General features: G+C 46.4%; 1 protein-coding gene across 2 annotated transcripts in view; it reads left to right on the top strand.

Annotated features, from left to right (window-relative positions):
- The first annotated feature begins 574 nt into the window (after positions 1 to 574).
- LOC147019717 (cofilin-2-like) overlaps positions 575 to 17,983 on the top strand; it is an 85,440-nt gene continuing 68,031 nt past the window's right edge. The window contains exon 1 of one of the 2 annotated variants that reach the window (XM_085894383.1): positions 575 to 825. In XM_085894383.1, coding sequence (XP_085750509.1) covers positions 823 to 825 — 3 coding nt within the window. In that variant the 5' untranslated portion in view covers positions 575 to 822. The remainder of the gene's footprint in view (positions 826 to 17,983) is intronic. The other variant, XM_085894385.1, reaches the window with a different exon arrangement.

Raw genomic sequence — 17,983 nt, 5'->3', positions numbered from 1 at the left:
TTTTTTAATTCGTTCCGTGAAGAAAAAAAAAATGAAACGACCATTAAAATTCCTTCTTTATAATATATTCCACGTATATCCTTCAAAGTAGGGTTCTGTTCACGTCACGTCACACGGTTATGGTCCGGTGGGTTTTGAATGGATTTGGTACACAAGGTGTGGAAAAGCTCGATCACATTACCTCACAAATTCCGAATCACCATTGACGATGAATAAAGTGACAAAGACAAAACGATCCTCAAAACTACCTTGAAGATTGCGCGGGAATGGAAGGAGTGAACGTGCGTGAACTGTTAATTCTCTCGGATGAAACTCGTGCTGTGTCGTGTTTAATGAGATCCAGCCATTGCTGGTTACGTAAGAAGGGGGAAAAAAATAGTCATACGACTCGTCGTGATCCACGACGGCTATTCCAGCTGGACGGATAGTCCTTCAGGCACTGGGGCTGGAGAGCAGTCGGACTGGCGGCCCGATGAACACCATGGCCAAGGAGCGAGCGGGAGGAGGCGTCGCGAGGGGCGTGGTTACAAAAGTGGGCGTGGCGAAGGAACGGTCCGCGGTCCTTGCGGCCAATGGGGATGCCCGCAGACAATCATGAGGTTTTATATGTGATAGTGATACCGCCAGTATCAGGGAGTGGGTACGTCCGCACTTGTGGTTTCTTTAGGCGTTCGTAACGTGGTGCTCCTCAGGTTTCCTCGATCGTCCAACATCCACAACAATCCTTTTTTTTTTGCATCCCTCGCCTGGGCATCTGCAGATTTCTTGCTTCCACATCCCTCTTACCTCTCGATCCGAGACTCGACCCGAGAATCCCCGAACATGGTGAGAGGTTCACGTGTCTCACATTCGTCGAGTCGATCTTATTTATTTTCTCCTTCCCGCCTTTGAGCCCATTCTCGAACCCCCCCCCTCTCGCCCCCCAACAAGGCCGCGCGAGGACAATAAATGAGGCATTAACGTTATTTTATGTTTTTCTGTGGTGAAATGTTTTGTAAATGTGCTTTGCCGTGATATTCATCGTGGGAATCGATCCAATCATGGACCGGTTGGTGCCTTGTAAATTAATAACATTTTTTATTCGCTATTTTTCAACGTGTATTTGTGTTCTGAGGAGATTTAATTTTTTTTTTCCTTCCCCTTGAAGTTAAAGATGTTTGTAATCATTGGATGATTTGTAGTGATGATATCTCCGAACTAAGGAGGTCTTGTTCATATTTAATTCTCCGCAAGCATTTGTGGTTCGACGGAAGATGGTGAGGAATCGGGAAAAGCTATTTTAAGGGAAGAAGGGGGGGGGAGGGGAGGACCTGCAGGAACACACAATGGGTTCGTCGTTTGGAACTGGACGGGACGAGATCGCTCACAACTGTTTCCTGTGAAATCGGAAATCGCGATTTGAGTTTATTAACTTAAATGCATTTACTAAAGAGATGATTTTACCGCCATCGACCCACCGAGATGACATTTCCATAAACTCCATCTTGCTTTTCATCTTTATTCACCCCTCTCCCCTCCTCCCAGCTTCATCTCCCTTTGTCTCCACATCCCCTCTCTTAAAATCATTTTTTCCTCTTCCCCCCCCCACCCTCACTCAAAACCTTATTTTCCTCTTCCTCCCCCACCCTCACTTAAAATCTTTTTTTCCACTTCCTCCCCCACCCTCACTTAAAATCTTTTTACCTCTTCCTCCCCCACCCTCACTTAAAATCTTATTTTTCCCCCCCCAACCCTCACTTAAAATCTTTTTTTTCCTCTTCCCCCCAACCCTCACTTAAAATCTTTTTCCCCTCTCCCTCCTACTCTCACTTAAAATCTTCTTCTCCCCTCCCCCATCCTCACTTAGAATCTTCTTCTCCCCTCCCCCCACCCTCACTTAGAATTTTCTTCTCCCCCTCACTTAGAATCTTCTCCCCCTCACTTGGAATCTTCTTCCCCCTCCCTCACTTGGAATATTCTTCCCCCCCCCACCCTCACTTGGAATCTTCTTCCCCCATCACCCTCACTTGGAATCTTCTTCTCCCCCACCCTCACTTGGAATCTTCTTCCCCCCCCCATCCTCACTTGGAATCTTCTTCCCCCACCCCATCCTCACTTGGAATCTTCTTCCCCCACCCCATCCTCACTTGGAATCTTCTTCCCCCCATCCTCACTTGGAATCTTCTTCCCCCCCATCTTCACTTGGAATCTTCTTCTCCCCCCACCCTCACTTGGAATCTTCTTCCCCCCCACCCTCACTTGGAATCTTCTTCCCCCCACCCTCACTTGGAATCTTCTTCTCCCCCCACCCTCACTTGGAATCTTCTTCTCCCCCCACCCTCACTTGGAATGTTCTTTCCTCCCCCACCCTCACTTGGAATCTTCTTCCCCCCCCACCCTCACTTGGAATCTTCTTCCCCCTACCCTCACTTGGAATCTTCTTCTTCCCCCCACCCTCACTTGGAATCTTCTTCTTCTTCCCCCCCCACCCTCACTTGGAATCTTCTTCCCCCCACCCTCACTTGGAATCTTCTTCCCCCCACCCTCACTTGGAATCTTCTTCCCCCCCACCCTCACTTTGAATCTTCTTCCCCCCACCCTCACTTGGAATCTTCCTCCCCCCACCCTCACTTGGAATCTTCCTCCCCCCACCCTCACTTGGAATCTTCTTCCCCCCCCTCACTTGGAATCTTCTTCCCCCCCCTCACTTGGAATCTTCTTCCCCCCCTCACTTGGAATCTTCTTCCCCCCCCTCACTTGGAATCTTCTTCCCCCCCCCCCTCACTTGGAATCTTCTTCCCCCCTCACTTGGAATCTTCTTCCCCCTCACTTGGAATCTTCTTCCCCCTCATCCTCACTTGGAATCATCTTCTTTCCCCTCCCCCCCCCGTCCTCACTTGGAATCATCTTCTTTCCCCTCCCCCCCCCCCGTCCTCACTTGGAATCATCTTCTTTCCTCCCCCTCACTTGGAATCATCTTCTTTCCTCCATCCTCACTTGGAATCATCTTCTTTCCTCCACCCTCACTTGGAATCATCTTCTTTCCTCCACCCTCACTTGGAATCATCTTCTTTCCTCCACCCTCACTTGGAATCATCTTCTTTCCTCCACCCTCACTTGGAATCATCTTCTTTCCTCACCTCACTTGGAATCATCTTCTTTCCTGCCCCCCACACTCACTTGGATTCATCTGCCTGGCCCCCCACCCTCACTTGGAAGCAGCTACCTCGGCCCCACCCTCACTTGGAATCATCTTCCTCCCCCCCATCCTAACTTGGAATCATCTTCCTCCCCCCACCCTCACTTGGAATCGTCTTCCTCTGCCCCCCACCCTCACTTGGAATCGTCTTCCTCTGCCCCCCACCCTCACTTGGAATCATCTTCCCCCCCACCCTCACTTGGAATCATCTTCCTCCCCCCCCATCCTCACTTGGAATCATCTTCCTCCCCCACCCTCACTTGGAATCGTCTTCCTCCCCCACCCTCACTTGGAATCGTCTTCCTCCCCCCACCCTCACTTGGAATCGTCTTCCTCTGCCCCCCACCCTCACTTGGAATCGTCTTCCTCTGCCCCCCACCCTCACTTGGAATCATCTTCCTCTGCCCCCCATCCTCACTTGGAATCATCTTCCCCCCCCACCCTCACTTTAAATCTCCTTTTCCTCTCCTCCCCCACCCCCACCACCCTCTCGGAGTGGTGTTCCTATATATTTGTTATTTTGTTGTGTGACACATTTGTAAGGCTTGATCATTGAAAATGCCACACTTTAATTTCCTGTTCTTGTTTTATTGAGTTCTCCCTTAGTTTCCTTGATTGGTATTTATCAGAAACTGTTTGCAGTTGAATACTTATATTGCCATTTACTCTGAACTATAAAGGAATAAAACGTTTTATTAAGAACACTGGACCATTCATCCTGTTTTTTTCCGTGATTCATGGAGAGATAGGTTCGTGGTTGTACAGACTATGAGGTGGAAAACAATTGTATTTTTGTTTGAGGAACGTCCTTTTCAACTCTTGTATTTTTCCCCTCAGCCGTTATTCGTTGTCCTCGTATCATGTTCGTGTTGCTCATTCTCATCAACAGTACACTTTGTTGCTTTGCTGGTCCATACAACTGTTGTACAAGTGAGTTTTCTTCATACAAAGCATCATGTTGCTGTCATATTAGGGGTTTGATCACAAGTTCCATGTAAAATGTGTTTTAGATAATATAGAAGAGCAAGGTAACAGTAAAAGGCTTGAGGGCAACATCTTGACTCGAGTAGGGCAGCAACTGCAGCCTTACAAGTAAACATTCTGTTTGGGGGGGGGGGTGAATGGGAGTCAAAAACACCATGTGGTTGGGGGGGGGACTCTTGCAATTGCATGCAAATGTTGCAAATGTCTGATATTATTCCCAATACTCTTTATTCCATTTTTTTGTCATTCCCTCTTCCACCAATACTTGCTTTGTTGTAAAAGTATTTTTCTTGGATTTTTAGTTCATTTTGAGCAGTTGCTTCTGAAATGTACTAAAATAACCACTGCTGTTAGATTTTGTCTTGGTATACACAGAATGTGTACTCTCTCCCCACCCCCAACTGGTTTTCCTGTGGTTGTCAGAATAAGCCTTTTTTTTTTTGTTTGACTCAAAAAAAAACGTTTTGCACAGCACCCCTCCCATCCCGTTACCTTTTTGCCCAAAACACTTGCTGCTGGGATTATAATCCTTTGTCTTGGATGTTGACAGTCTTCCGAGTTCAATCCTGGTTGTAAAGTGCAAAATGAGCCCTTGGTAGATCACATCTTATTAGGCAGGGGACTGATATATATATATATATATATATATATATATATATATATATATATATATATATATATATATATATATATATATATATATATATTGCTGGGGGGGGGGGGAGCCAGCAAGGGTTCCCACAAAACTTCCCGGAATTGCAGGCCGTTGCACACGGATAATTCTGTGACACGGCGGGTCACTAACCGACCATGAACGCCAATAACTTAACCAGGTAACCTATGGTCCTCCGTCTATGGATTAACCGGGTTACCTAATTACTGGGGGACATTCCCTCAGTGCGTCTTGTCTGAACCGGATCAGATGCAGCCGAGCGACACTGCCAATGACGTACCAGCTAAAAGGAACGGATCGTTAGGAAGAAAGTCCCAGTTAGCATACGGACCATGCTGGATCAATGAAAGAAAAGACAAAAACGAGCTGGGAACATTTCTAAAAAGGATTTATTACAGGCAGGCGAGGAAAAATGTGGCACGATTCATTGTTTATTGTTGTGTGTGTGATGGCAAGAAATGTGAAAGGTACGGCAATAATACAAGCAACTTCTAAATGCAGACACTAGCAGAGTTATCCCAATATAATTTTTGTACACTCTTGACTTAAACAAGGACAGGTGCCATGACACACACACACGTACACACCCCGATGGAGAGAAGATGAGGCTAACGGTCTCTATACCTTCCACGATTGACCGACTGTGCCACCAGTACGTTTTGTGAGGATGCTCCGCTGGGCAATACCTCCCTGACAGCTGGCTCATCGTCTCCTGCTTCGAGGCACTTCGCGCAGCTAAGCGACAATCCAGAGAATGGGGTGCGACTGTCAGACTTGAAGGAAGGACTTTGGGCGGAGTGAGAAGCCAGTGGGTGGAGGAAGGCAGACAGGACCAGGCGGGTGGGTGGAGCCAGAGACGAGGTTGTGAAGAAGGCTGAGTCGACAGGCAAGGAACCATGAGAAATGAGCAGGAACGGAAAACCACCAGCAGATGGGAATGCTCGAACGGCCCCGCAACTCGTCCTTTTATAGATCCTATGGTGCGGGGTGGGGGCGACGACTCGAAACTGTCGTCATCCGAATCGGGCGCTCTGGGCCCCGGCCAGCACAAGGCCCAGCCATGATGGCCGAAAGCGGCTCCACTATACTTCTGGCTAGATGGTTCCAAGCTGTGGAATTGTCTCGCTCCGAGCACCGTAACACGAATCGCCCTGCACGAACTCCTGGGCCTTCCATGGCGACCGGCAGTCAGCGCCGGTCAATGCGCTGCCTGTCTGTAAGCCATGCGGCCCGAGCCGTACAGCGCGCCTCTGCCTAGATGCAGCCTCACCGGGCGGAGAGGCGAGAGGACATTCGCCATCCGCAGGAAGACACCCGCAGCCACGGTGGTCAGCGAAGATCGACGGTAAGATGCTATGGTAAACACATACGCAGACCCGAACAAGATGTGTGCCATTCGTGCCCTGCTCTGTGTGCGATAATAAATTACCCCGGGTCTGCCGCCGCATGCTGCATCGGTCTGCCGCCATTGAACATGCAGTCATTTATCAAAAGCAGTGGTGTGCGTAGTGCCAGCTCTGATCTGTCATGAACCAAAGGAAAAGAATGGATAAAATTATTCGACTCACATATGGGTTGAAAAGAGTGCGCCGCGTGCATACTGTAAGTTAGCATTGGTGTGTTCCTTATATTCCCTTAGTATGGCATTCCTGCAGCATGCCATCATGTAGGTTATCTTTCCTATCTCTTCTGCCCAATGGGTGGAAATTACGGCTGCTGCACGTGTTCCGTTCAGTGTGGGCATTTGGTGTTTTGTGCCTTTTTGGTCTTGTGTGAGGACGCATTCTTACGGCGAAGGGTGCAGCCGCAGTTTTCTACAGATGGGTGTCCGAGGGGAGTGCCCGCTGGCCCTCGCGAGGACGCATTGCTTGGATTTACCTCAGGAATAGAGAAAAAAAGAATAGGAATGAGTTCAGAGATATAATCAGACCTAACTGAGATTCACACAACACACTTGTCTCGTAAGTCCCTTCCTTCTTTTCGAATGGGACAATCTCTACATATATGAATGAAATCACTCTGGGGACCACTGTACGTTGGAGGGATGCGGTTCCCAGAACCGCAACAATATATATCAGTAAGACCCCAATTTTAATGTTTCGTTATCGCGTCGCTTGAAATACATTACTGTTTCCAGTATAAAACATGTTTTTCACACATGCATCATGAATGCTTTTAAATTGTATCTCGTTTTACATGCACCACACGACCTGAGGGCAAAAAGTATCTGCACTGCAAATCAAATTGCTTGTTATCGGTGCCCTCAAGTCGTATTTTATAATGAACTAGCAAAGTACCCGCCCATGGGCGGGTACAGTTATCTGTTGAATGGCGTTGGTCCCGTCTCGATCGGATGAAATTGAGAAATTGAGGTTATCCGGTGACCGTGACCTTTGACCTTGACCTTGATCCCCTTATATCCGTTCCCAAGGATCACGTATGCCAAGTTTCATCTCATTCTATCCAACGGTTTGGCCGTCTTATCTATAAAGGACAAACAAACACGAAAAATTGACATTTTCGTCAATTTATGACGTCATAACTCGAAAACCAGAAGTCGGAAGTGAATGTCGTCAATCAACTGTCATTTAATTTTGCTTATCTGTCGAATGGCGTTGGTCCCTTCTCGATCGGATGAAATTGAGAAATTAAAGTTACCTGGTGACCTTGACCCCGTGACCTTTGACCTTGAACTTGACCCCCCCCCCCCCATGTCCGTTTGCACGTCCCAAGGATCACTCATGCCAAGTTTCATCTCATTCCATCCAACAGTTCGGCCGCCTATAAAGGACAAACAAACAAATGCACACACATACAAACATATTCTATTTTTTTAGTATAGTAGATATGTAAAGCAGTGGAGTCCAGCTTTCGGGGAAAGAAACACTTCAGAAATGTTACTTTTGGGATACTTAACAATTGGTTTTTAAGGAAAATGCTAACAAAAAGGTGCACAAATACTGTTACTAATCTGGCAGCCACTTGCACATTGACAGCAGTCCCCGCAGTTCAGTTATTTCGATAAGTATGTGTTGATAGTCAGGGTCCTGTCCTTCTGTCTCATGGGTTAATTTCATGTGTGCGCTGCGGGTTTCTTTATTGTCAGGTTTTTTACATCTTTAAATCTCCCCTTTGCTCCATCATCGCCATTACGCACGTATTCGGGGCCACGGGCATAGGCGGGGTGAGGTCAACTCCGCCCAGCGAGATGGGTGTGCCTTGCAACCAATGAGGGATAGGAGTACCTCAGAAGCCCCCGACCAATCCGGAGACGAGTTACCTCAGGACGGCCCCGCCCAGCCAGATGGGATGTTCACCACCGTCCAATCAGGAGGTGAGTGGCCAGGGGAAGAAATCCCTCGGACCTCGCAAAAAGAGAGTAGAGTGGTCGACAAGAGAGTAGAGCAGTCATCGTGGCCATTGCTCTTGGTGTGCGTCATTGGAGCCATCATGATACTGCGGTCTTTCGCGGGGCTCCTCGTGGTGGTGGTGATCGAGCAGCCAGTATCGTGGGTTCGAGTCCCACCGTGGTGGGTTGGAGTCGGTGTGACTGCACGAGGCGGAAAGGTACCCGGCCCTGGCCAAGCTCTGTTCCCCCACCTGAACTATCCTCCTCGGCTGGAGGACCGAATAAGACCCGACGGGGTCCTGTGCGTGCGTGCGTGCGTGCGCGCGCGCGTGCCCGTCCGCCCGCCCCGTCCTTAAGTAGAAATTGCTAAGTGTTTGCTTGTATATAAATTGCATTTATCATATTGGTTCGCGGGCGCCAGCAGTGACCACTATTTTTGTTGTGTCTGTTTGTGACTCTCTCCAGAGCATAGCTCCGTGACGTTTGATATTGTTACGTATCCGGGGTGGTGGGATTCTCACCCGACTCTTGGCGCCACCCTCACCACCGCCGTCTCCGGGGTTTATAATGCCAGCTGGCTCGGCACAGGTCTCGGGTCACGCGTCTTCATTCGCGATACCAACGTAATCCTGGACCTTACTAGTTGGGGAAATGGAACCCCGGTTACAGACTGGTTTTTCTGCCAGTCTTTAACCATTTTGGTTTTATATACCAATCGAACGGATCGTTCCTCGACGTGACACGAATTAATCCATAGTGGCAACTTCATACGAACCAACCAGATTTATTGGGGAACCTCGGGGAACACAACACAAGCAAAATATTCATGACAATGTTACTAACAATCTATAACCTGTTCTTAACTAGATCTACGGGTTTCGAGGGGATACCTACTGAGATATGCCTTAAACAACATGCAGACAAGACAGACAGCATGCAGACAAGATGGAGTACTTGGTGATGTTTCATGGACGAGAGGAAAGTGTCAAAAGCACGAATGTCGCTCGTAACAAGCTGATGTCCACGGATTCATGCCCAATCTCGAACACGCCGCGTGGCGAGATGGCGCTCGCCTTCCCCCTCTGCGCGCTCTGACCCCACGTAAGGCCGACGGCACAAGACCGTTGGATCGACGATGGGTCCCAGCTGATTTCTCTCAAGGTCCAGCATACAAGTCCAGGCCTGGCCTGTTCACCAGATAAGGCCAACTCGCGGTGCCGGGCTCCGCAGGCTGGGTCCATGGGATTCCAAAACATCGTCGAGCCATGAGGTGAGCAGGGACAGTCAGAGGCTCCGTCGCCAGACACAGGCCGAACCTGTCGATGACCTCAGCTCGAAGCCGACTCCAGACTCACACAGCAGCCAGGTCCTCACGAAGCAGATAGCAGCTTCGGCGTTCTCAGTTCCACCACCGGCCGGACTCGGCCGACTACAGTTTCTCTCGGCAGAATCACCCCTGTCTTTCCTTTTCTACGCTCGCCTCTCAAAGCCGACTGCCATTTCTCTCAAGGCAGAATCACCTCCGTCCTCTCAGTTTCTTACCACTTTTTTCCTTTCCTTCTCTCCTCGAAACCCAAGCACGCCTCGAAAATCGACTGTTCCCCCAAACTGAACCGCTCCACGAGGTCTTCGTTTGCTGCCCACCAGCTCCTCCCCTTTACGAAGCCGACAAAACTCCTCCCTTAGTTTTACTTCCTCTTTTTGGCCACTCCTTCTCAGCCGACTGGCGGGGCCTCATCCGGAGAGGGGGAGGAAGAAGAAGAAGCCCTCTACACACCACCACTGTACGAACAATAACATGCATCCCACACCTCCCGACACACAGGTAACGTCTATTTTACCGAATAGCCAAGCTAAACATGCATTTAATCGGGGATTTGAGCTAATCCTATATTTAGTAGCCTACTAAAGGCCATTTCCATAACAATATGATCTTGATGAAACTTGGACACAAGCTAGATATCATGGTCTAGTTGTCTTTTTGTATGAGGGGCGTCCCACGCCCACTTGAACTTTTTTTTTTTTTCCTCGCAATTTCATTTCCTATGAGCTGTGCGTAATGTCCATAAGTACAACATATAAAAAATCCGATTTGATTTGGTCAATTTTGACAGAAGAGATAGGTTTTTACGGTAGGGCTTCCTCAATAATGCCCACGAACCATCGTCGCCTCCCGGCTTGTTTGGTTTTAATTCTGCTCTTTGTGCTCCCCTGCCCCATGATAAATCAACCCCAATTGTTCAGTGTACCAGCTCATTGTTGTGCTTCCTATTATTGACCCAGCACGGTTCGTGCTTGAGAACCAGTAGGCCGATTGGGCTGCAAGTTGTAGTTTGGACCGACGGACTTTGGTAATTCCACTCTGTTACACTGGACCGAGGTCGGTAGAGCGACCCGGTTCGACAGAGTCCGTTGAGGGTGTGACTTCCCCAGTAATTTGACGTGGGTACTTAGGTATATTGAAATTTGGCTATTAACCCTACCCCATGCCGTCAGAGAATTGGCGATCACGGTCCTTAAGTGACCTGTGACCTTCGGAGTTGTCTGAAGGTTACGACCTGCAATTCCAGGTGTTCGGTGGGAGACGGCTCTACTGCTCCACCTGGCGGCCGTTCCTCGCCCCCGGCCCACAACAATACATCCAAGCAAAAACATCTCAGCGACACGAACGCATCATGCAATGAAAGATGAAAAAAAATAACGCATCGCACCATTCGAGTGACGCTACATCCGGCACTATTTCCGTTCATCTTCCGCCACCCCTCGCTGTGTCGTAGCGTTATCGTGCTTGCTTTTTTTTCTGTTACAAAGTGATTGCAGTGTTAAATATGGCAACAAAATGCCCAGCTAATGTTAATATTGTGTCTGAAACCAAAGTGTCTCGTAAAAGCATCATAACACGAGCAAAAAATGAAGGTGATAAGGTGCTTCAATTCGGGCGATTGGGCCATGGATGTTGCACGTCATATGGCACTTGCTCCGACCATGGTGAGAACGATTTTTTAAAAAACTTGTGGCCAAAATGTGATTCCTTTGACTGCAACTAAGGTGACATGTAGTACAAGCAGTGCAATGGAGAGACTTGTCCGTGTGGATTGAGGACCAAAACGAGTGGAATATGCCCTTGAGCCAGCTGGTTATTATGGAAATGGCTAAAAGTTTGTTTGAAAAATTATAACGCAACAGTTCTTCGGTGAATTTTACAGCGAGCCGAGGTTGGTTTGAGCGTTTTATGCATCGCAGAAACCTGCACAGTTTCAAGATTACTGGTGATACTGTTGTTGGCCGGGGTTCGGCGGCGATAAACGACCACCAGGGGGAGCAGTAGAGCCGTCTCCCACCGTACACCCGGAATTTAGGTCGTGACTCCCGGACAACTCCGAAAGGTCACGGGTCATTTAAAGGACCGTGGTCGCCAATATTTTGACGGCGTGAGGTAGGGTCCACTTGTCTAATTCCAATTTACCTAAGTACTCACGTCATCTAGCCACCCGGGAAACCACACCCTCGGCTGACTCTGTCCGAACCGAGTCGCATGTGCCGACTCGGGTCCGGTGTACTGAGCTGGAGTTACCAGAGCCGCGCCGGTCCCAATGACAACTTGCGGCACACGGCCTCTCTAATTCTCATTACGCACCGTGCTGGGTCAATGAAAAAGTGACAGACAACGAGCTGGTACATTGAACAATTGGGGGTTTATTTATCAGGGGGGACAGGGGAGCACAAAGAGCAGAGTTGTGTGAATAAATGCAATGTACAATGAACAAAAGCACTTAACAATTTCTACTTACAGACGGGGCCCACGGACACACGCACACACACGCACACACGAAATGGTCCTCGTGGGGTCCTTATTCGGTCCCTCAGCCCAGGAGGGAAAGGCAAGCTGGGGACCAGGGCCTTGTCGGGTACCCCTCCGCCTCGTGTGGTCACACCATACTTCAACCATCATTTTACAAGAGAGCTTTACAAGGAGAAGGAGAAGAAGATGACCAGACAACTTTCTCTCGACTCATTCTTCATGAGAAAACACCCTGAACCTGCACCAGACTCTGAGTGACACGGCTATCCTCACTACTTCTCCCTTACCCGAGCATCCCCTACCAACCCCTCCGATACCACATCGGAGCAAAGGCATTCAGTGGTATCAACACGACCAACATTAGCTTTGAGATAAGACAAGTGAGTGTTAAATTTATTTTGTTTTTGTTCATTTATTTACCACCTGTGGAATGTTTTTTTTCAGATATAGTATGTATTATTTTAGCATCCACATTACGCTATCGATGATGCAGATGGAAGTTATAATTACAATTGTAACGTTGACAGAACACATCCCCCCATTAATACATGCAAGTCTATGAGAAATTTGACCCCGCTTAACATCGTGTTCTTCTGGAACGCATCTACAACGCTAAATGAGGTACACCTGTTGTGGAACTCTTAATACTCAACGTAACTCTGAATATTCAATGTCCACTCGAGGCAAAGTACAATTCCATCGGAGAATATTTATTACGCGTGATATCACGGAGCGAAGGAGCATCGATGTAAAACATACAATGGTCTTGGGTAAATTGGAGTTACAGAAATCATCTATATATAATGCCTAAGGGAAGGTGGTGAAAAGTAAAGGGGGCCAAGCAGAAGAACAGAGAAAAAGAGGAGGGGAGTTGGGTCATAACGACCTATATCTGACCTTTACTGGGCCAATTTTCACATGAGAAAGACATCCCACAAAGTTCTTATCATGCTGGTCAAAGATGACAAACGGATTAAATCAAGGCAAGGGTACAACTACAAGTAAAACGATTCTGGACAGATCCAGGCTGTTCACATTACATACATCTTAAAGGCTTGTCAAACGATGGCAGGTACCTCAATTATAAATCTAACAAAGGGAGGGAGACGGGGGATAAAAGCAGCAGCAGGAAAGAACATTGGGTGCATGGAAAAGCTAAGAGAGTTGGCATTAGGTCTTTAGCAAAACAAGAGAAGATGCAAGTTCCAATAAAATACATTTGATTAAAATATGTTTGATTATAGGTTCCAAGAGATGAGTTACAGAGAAATGAATAATTAAGGAAAACAGGTATTTTAGTAATTGACAATTCGTATGCATTGAGTGAGCAGATTAATCGTCAAACTACCATTTAAAAAGGATCTTGTGCATTTGTGGGTCTTTGTGCATTTTCGGCATCTCATTTGCGATAGCTCTTAATTCTGAACCCCACGGCCTATATATGGCTTGCACGCCTTCAGGACCGGGGTAATCTCACAATGGGTACATACCTAGTGGTGCCATTTCCTTATCATCCTCCCTTGTGGTGGCCCTTTGCGACCTGGTCTGCACCCCAACAGTACCACCATGGGGGTCCCTTTCTCATCGTGTCGCAGCATATTTTCCTTCATCACTATCTGTAACCTCCACTTTTGGTGGTACTCCTGTTGCACCCCCTAGTCTCGCACCTTGATCCGTACGATCTGCACCCTCTGTGCCCGGTACTTTGTCCTCTAAAGGTGGCGCAGTGGGGACTAAGGCTGGGACAGGGCTAGACCTCCAATCTGACCGCTCCCCGTCATCATCAAAGTCTATGGGGGCAGCTTGTTTTCTTTTTTCTTTGCCTTCAAGCCTCAAAGGCATTTGTGTTACTTTTATGAGATAATCTTTTAAATTCAGCAATCGTGTTTTCACAGTCCTGTCTCTGCACTCTTGCATCCAATCCATGTATGCACTCTAATTTACTTCTTTTGCAGTTCTCTTATCCCTACCTTTCTCAAATTCTCCAAACAATCCCGATCAAAGGTACCGTTCTCTGGAAAACAAAACTTGCTGTTCATCGTCCACTCGCACCATTTCCCAATGTCGCTCACTGAGTCTGGTCCGAATTTATCGAACATGTATCTCGCGCATGTCCCTCTGCATGGATTTGTGTGGGTCACTTCTGTTTGCTCATCTTCATCATACTTCCCGACATTATTCCCCATTCTCTAACCTCGTTGAAGATCACAAATACAATGTTATGACAAACGTGCTGGCCAGCAAAGTAAAGAAACAACAAGATACAATCGTTAACTCAAACCACATCCCCAGTACACAATAGCATTCCCCAAAACAGCAAGTGAGGACTTCAACCCCTCTCAAAGCACGGCAGAGACTTCAACTCTCCGTTAGAGATCCTTGATCTCGGTTTATAACGCTGAAGTGCCAGGGTCCACACCCTGTAGTTATCCCCGCAGGCTTAAACGGCCCCTGACCGCTGGATCCTCTTCGGCCTATCAATAAAGCTTCTCCGATGTGTACTCTCCTTTGTTCAAGTACGTTACCCATTTAAAGGCAAGTTTCTGACCAGGGATGAGGGCAAACGCTTTCTGCTTACCTTTAATTTGTGGCCACCAGGTGGTCACTGTCACTCCGGACCATAGGCTGTGCCCCCCAGGGATCAGTACATCTGAGTCACGGCACCAAATTGTTGTGGAACTCTTGATACTCAATGGAACTCTTTATATTCAATGTCCACTCGAGGCAAAGTACAATTCAATTGGAGAATGTTTGTTACGCATGATATCATGGAGCGAAGGAGCATCAATGTAAAACATACAATGGTCTCCGCAAAATCGGAGTTTCAGAAATTGTCTATATAATGCCCAAGTAAGGGAAGGTGAAGGGGGCCGAGGAGGAGGGGAGTTGGGTCATAACGACCCATATCTGACCTTGACTGGGACAGTTTTCACATGAGAAAGACATCCCACAAAGTTCTTATCATGCTGGTCAAAGACGACAAACGGATTAAAGCAAGGCAAGGGTACAACTGTAAGTAAAACAATTCTAAATAGATCCAGGCTGTTCACATTACATAGATCTTAAAGGCCTGTCAAGAGATGGCAAGTACCTCAATTATAAATCAGAGAGAAGAGGAAAAGGGAGGGGCGACAGAGAATAAAAGCAGCAGCAGGAAAGAACAATGGGTGCATGGAAAGGCCAAGATAGTTGGCGTTAGGCCTTTAGCAAAGCAAGAGAAGATACAAGTTCCAATAAAACATTTGATTCAAATAGTGTTGCGGTTCTCAGAACCGCATGCATCCAACAGATAGTGGTCCCAAGACAGTTATTTCATTAATATACTTGTCCATCGTCCCTTCCCTTTTGTCGAGCGGGACAGCGGGTGTGCGTTGCGATGATCTCTTAGCGAGGTTTGCTTACATCATTTCTTCTTCATTTTAGTTCACGAAAAAATATTTTCACGAAAAGAATAAGTTGCTTCACGAAAAAATATTTTCATGAAAAAAATAAGTGACCACTATATTCGTTATTGGTGTGTCTGTCTGTCTGTCTGTTGGGTAGTCAATCTATCTACCCTTATTATCAGTATTTCCGTCGATATGTTTGTCTGTCTATCTGTTGGCTGCTCTTAGAGCACCCTTATTCTGGACATTTCTGTCTGTCCACGAAACTTTGGTCAAGCCTAGGGGCTAAACCACTCAACAGATTCCAATGAAATTTGGTAGGTAGGACCAATATTTCTGGGAATCATGTGCTTTCGAATATGGGACCCCGGTCCCGAGCAACGGCCCTTTAAAGTGGTCAAAAAAATCGAAGCTTAGAGTTCTGTGCGCAGTCTATCTAGCTCCCTTCATGCCAATTTGTCGGAGGAGATAGGTTTTGGGCGAGTACATGTCGAACATCTCAAACGGTTAATTGCGAATATCTCTAAGAGAAAGAGTCTGATTTTCATGAAACTTGGGTGAAATGTGTACAATGTGGTTTGCATGTACACAAAAATTAATGGTTGCTATGCACACCTCCGTTGCTTAGCAAAAGCTAAAATACTTTATCGTACATCGTACACTTATTGTGGACTGTACAAAAAAATCAATACCTCCGAAACTGGACCTCTGAGGAACCTGTTTTTTGTGCCCAAGGAGAATGTCTTACAGCATCATATAAAAAAATAAAATCTTTTGCGAGTCGATAAATGGAATTACCAGGGCTACCATTTGTTAGTCTCTTTGGAAACATGCCTGAAATTTCACAAGGTGGGTTTCTGGGCGCAAACTAAGAGGGCTGTGATAATCTTTATTGTGCTAAATTGATCGATAGCATGTACATGAATATCGGCTAGTCGTGTCGGCCAGCTTTTCATCTAGAGCGAGCAGCCATGTCTCCTACCGGCTTGTCTGTATGTCTGTTCGGTCCAGTGCTCCGTTAATACAATGTCGATTTCGATGAAACTTGGTTGGTAGGTTGTGTGCAACCTAGTTGCAACCATGACCTAGTTATGTGCAAATGAGAACCGTTGCTATGGACCCATCCGTTGCCTAGCAATGGACCTTTGAAATTTTCAAAAAAAATCTCCAAAAATTTATTTTTTCAAAAATCGGGCCACGAGCGACTGTGGGCAGTACATTCAGCCATATTGTCAAAAATTTCCAGCCAGATCCTATGAAAACTGTCGGAGAAGATAGACTTTGAATGAACCCTGGTCGAAAACAATAAAAAAAATGAAGTTCGTTATCTCAGAGACTATGAGTCAAAATCAGCTAAGGTGTTATATTTGTAGGCCATGAGAAAATCATTCAATACATTTCTACTATTTGAAAATATTGGTTGGATATTTCAGTATATATTTCCAGGAGATTAAAAAAAAGACAGTTTCAGGCACATATGTTAAAGTCTGAGGGAAAAAAAGAGGGAAACTATTTTTTTGAAGGCCCTGAGTGTCAGATTTTTCATTGACCAGTTTTACACTGCTTTTATTGCCTTTTCTCGATTTGTATTCGATATAGATATATATATATATATATATATATATATATATATATATATATATATATATATATATATATATATATATTTTTTTTTTTTTTTTTAAAGGTCACCATCTAAGGTTATGTATGAACATAAATTTAATCATCTGTCCTTTGCTAAATAAAAAAAATATGTGGTTTAAAATCCCGCTTGTGCACGTTAGTGCGTCCGTCAAAATTGTCTAGGGGCTCAGGGTTGAGTTTACTACCAGATGGCAGCAGCATGTACTGAAATGGTGTCATGGCCGTGTCTGTATGCGAAGTTCCTGATGGCATGTAACCCATTTTGTGCCCCCAAAGCTTTTCAGTATCGAAATATCGAGGTATGAAAACCAATCCGACCGCGTCCGTCGTGAATATAACGCTGCGTAATCCAGGCCATCAACTCCCGCCAACGGTGGATCATTTGAACGGTCTGCACCCGGAAATAGACTTTTGACCCTGCCGGTGCGTATTACGTCATCAAAATCTGTGGAAGAAGTCCGTAATGGCGATATATTTGAAGGGGTCGGTGTCTGTCATAAAAAATAACGTGCGCAATATCTAACGTGCGTAAGTATAATATCTGTTTTGCACTTGAAAAAAATGAATCGGAATGTTGTGTGACTTCGTAGGAATGTAAATTACATTTAAAGAAAGTAAATAAGTGCTGGAACCATGGTCGAAAAGGACGAGGTCAGGTCCACCATCTTCACTTTCTTTGGTTTCTGACGAGTTGGCCATTTCCACGTTAGAATCTGACGGACACGTATTGTGCACGTTAGTGATTTGGTCCATTTTGAAGCATTTGAAGCCAACTCTACCCCATTTTACACGGAAAACACCACCTAAATATATTTTTTCGCCGAGTGGTTCTTATGGGTGATGTTTAGGACGCTGCATGTGAATTTGAATGTGGCCAATAGGGGGATGTCTTGTGCACGGTATTGTTTGACAGAAATAGAGGGGGTGGGGATGAAGAACAGTATAAATATTACCACTATATGTATTT

This window comes from Eptatretus burgeri, chromosome 9 (genome assembly GCF_056783735.1).
Source record: "Eptatretus burgeri isolate ZD-2024b chromosome 9, Ebu_testis_v1, whole genome shotgun sequence".
In the NCBI taxonomy this organism is placed as follows: domain Eukaryota; kingdom Metazoa; phylum Chordata; class Myxini; order Myxiniformes; family Myxinidae; genus Eptatretus; species Eptatretus burgeri.
Note: the sequence above shows the minus strand (reverse complement) of the source record. Positions and strands in the feature narration are given on the sequence as shown.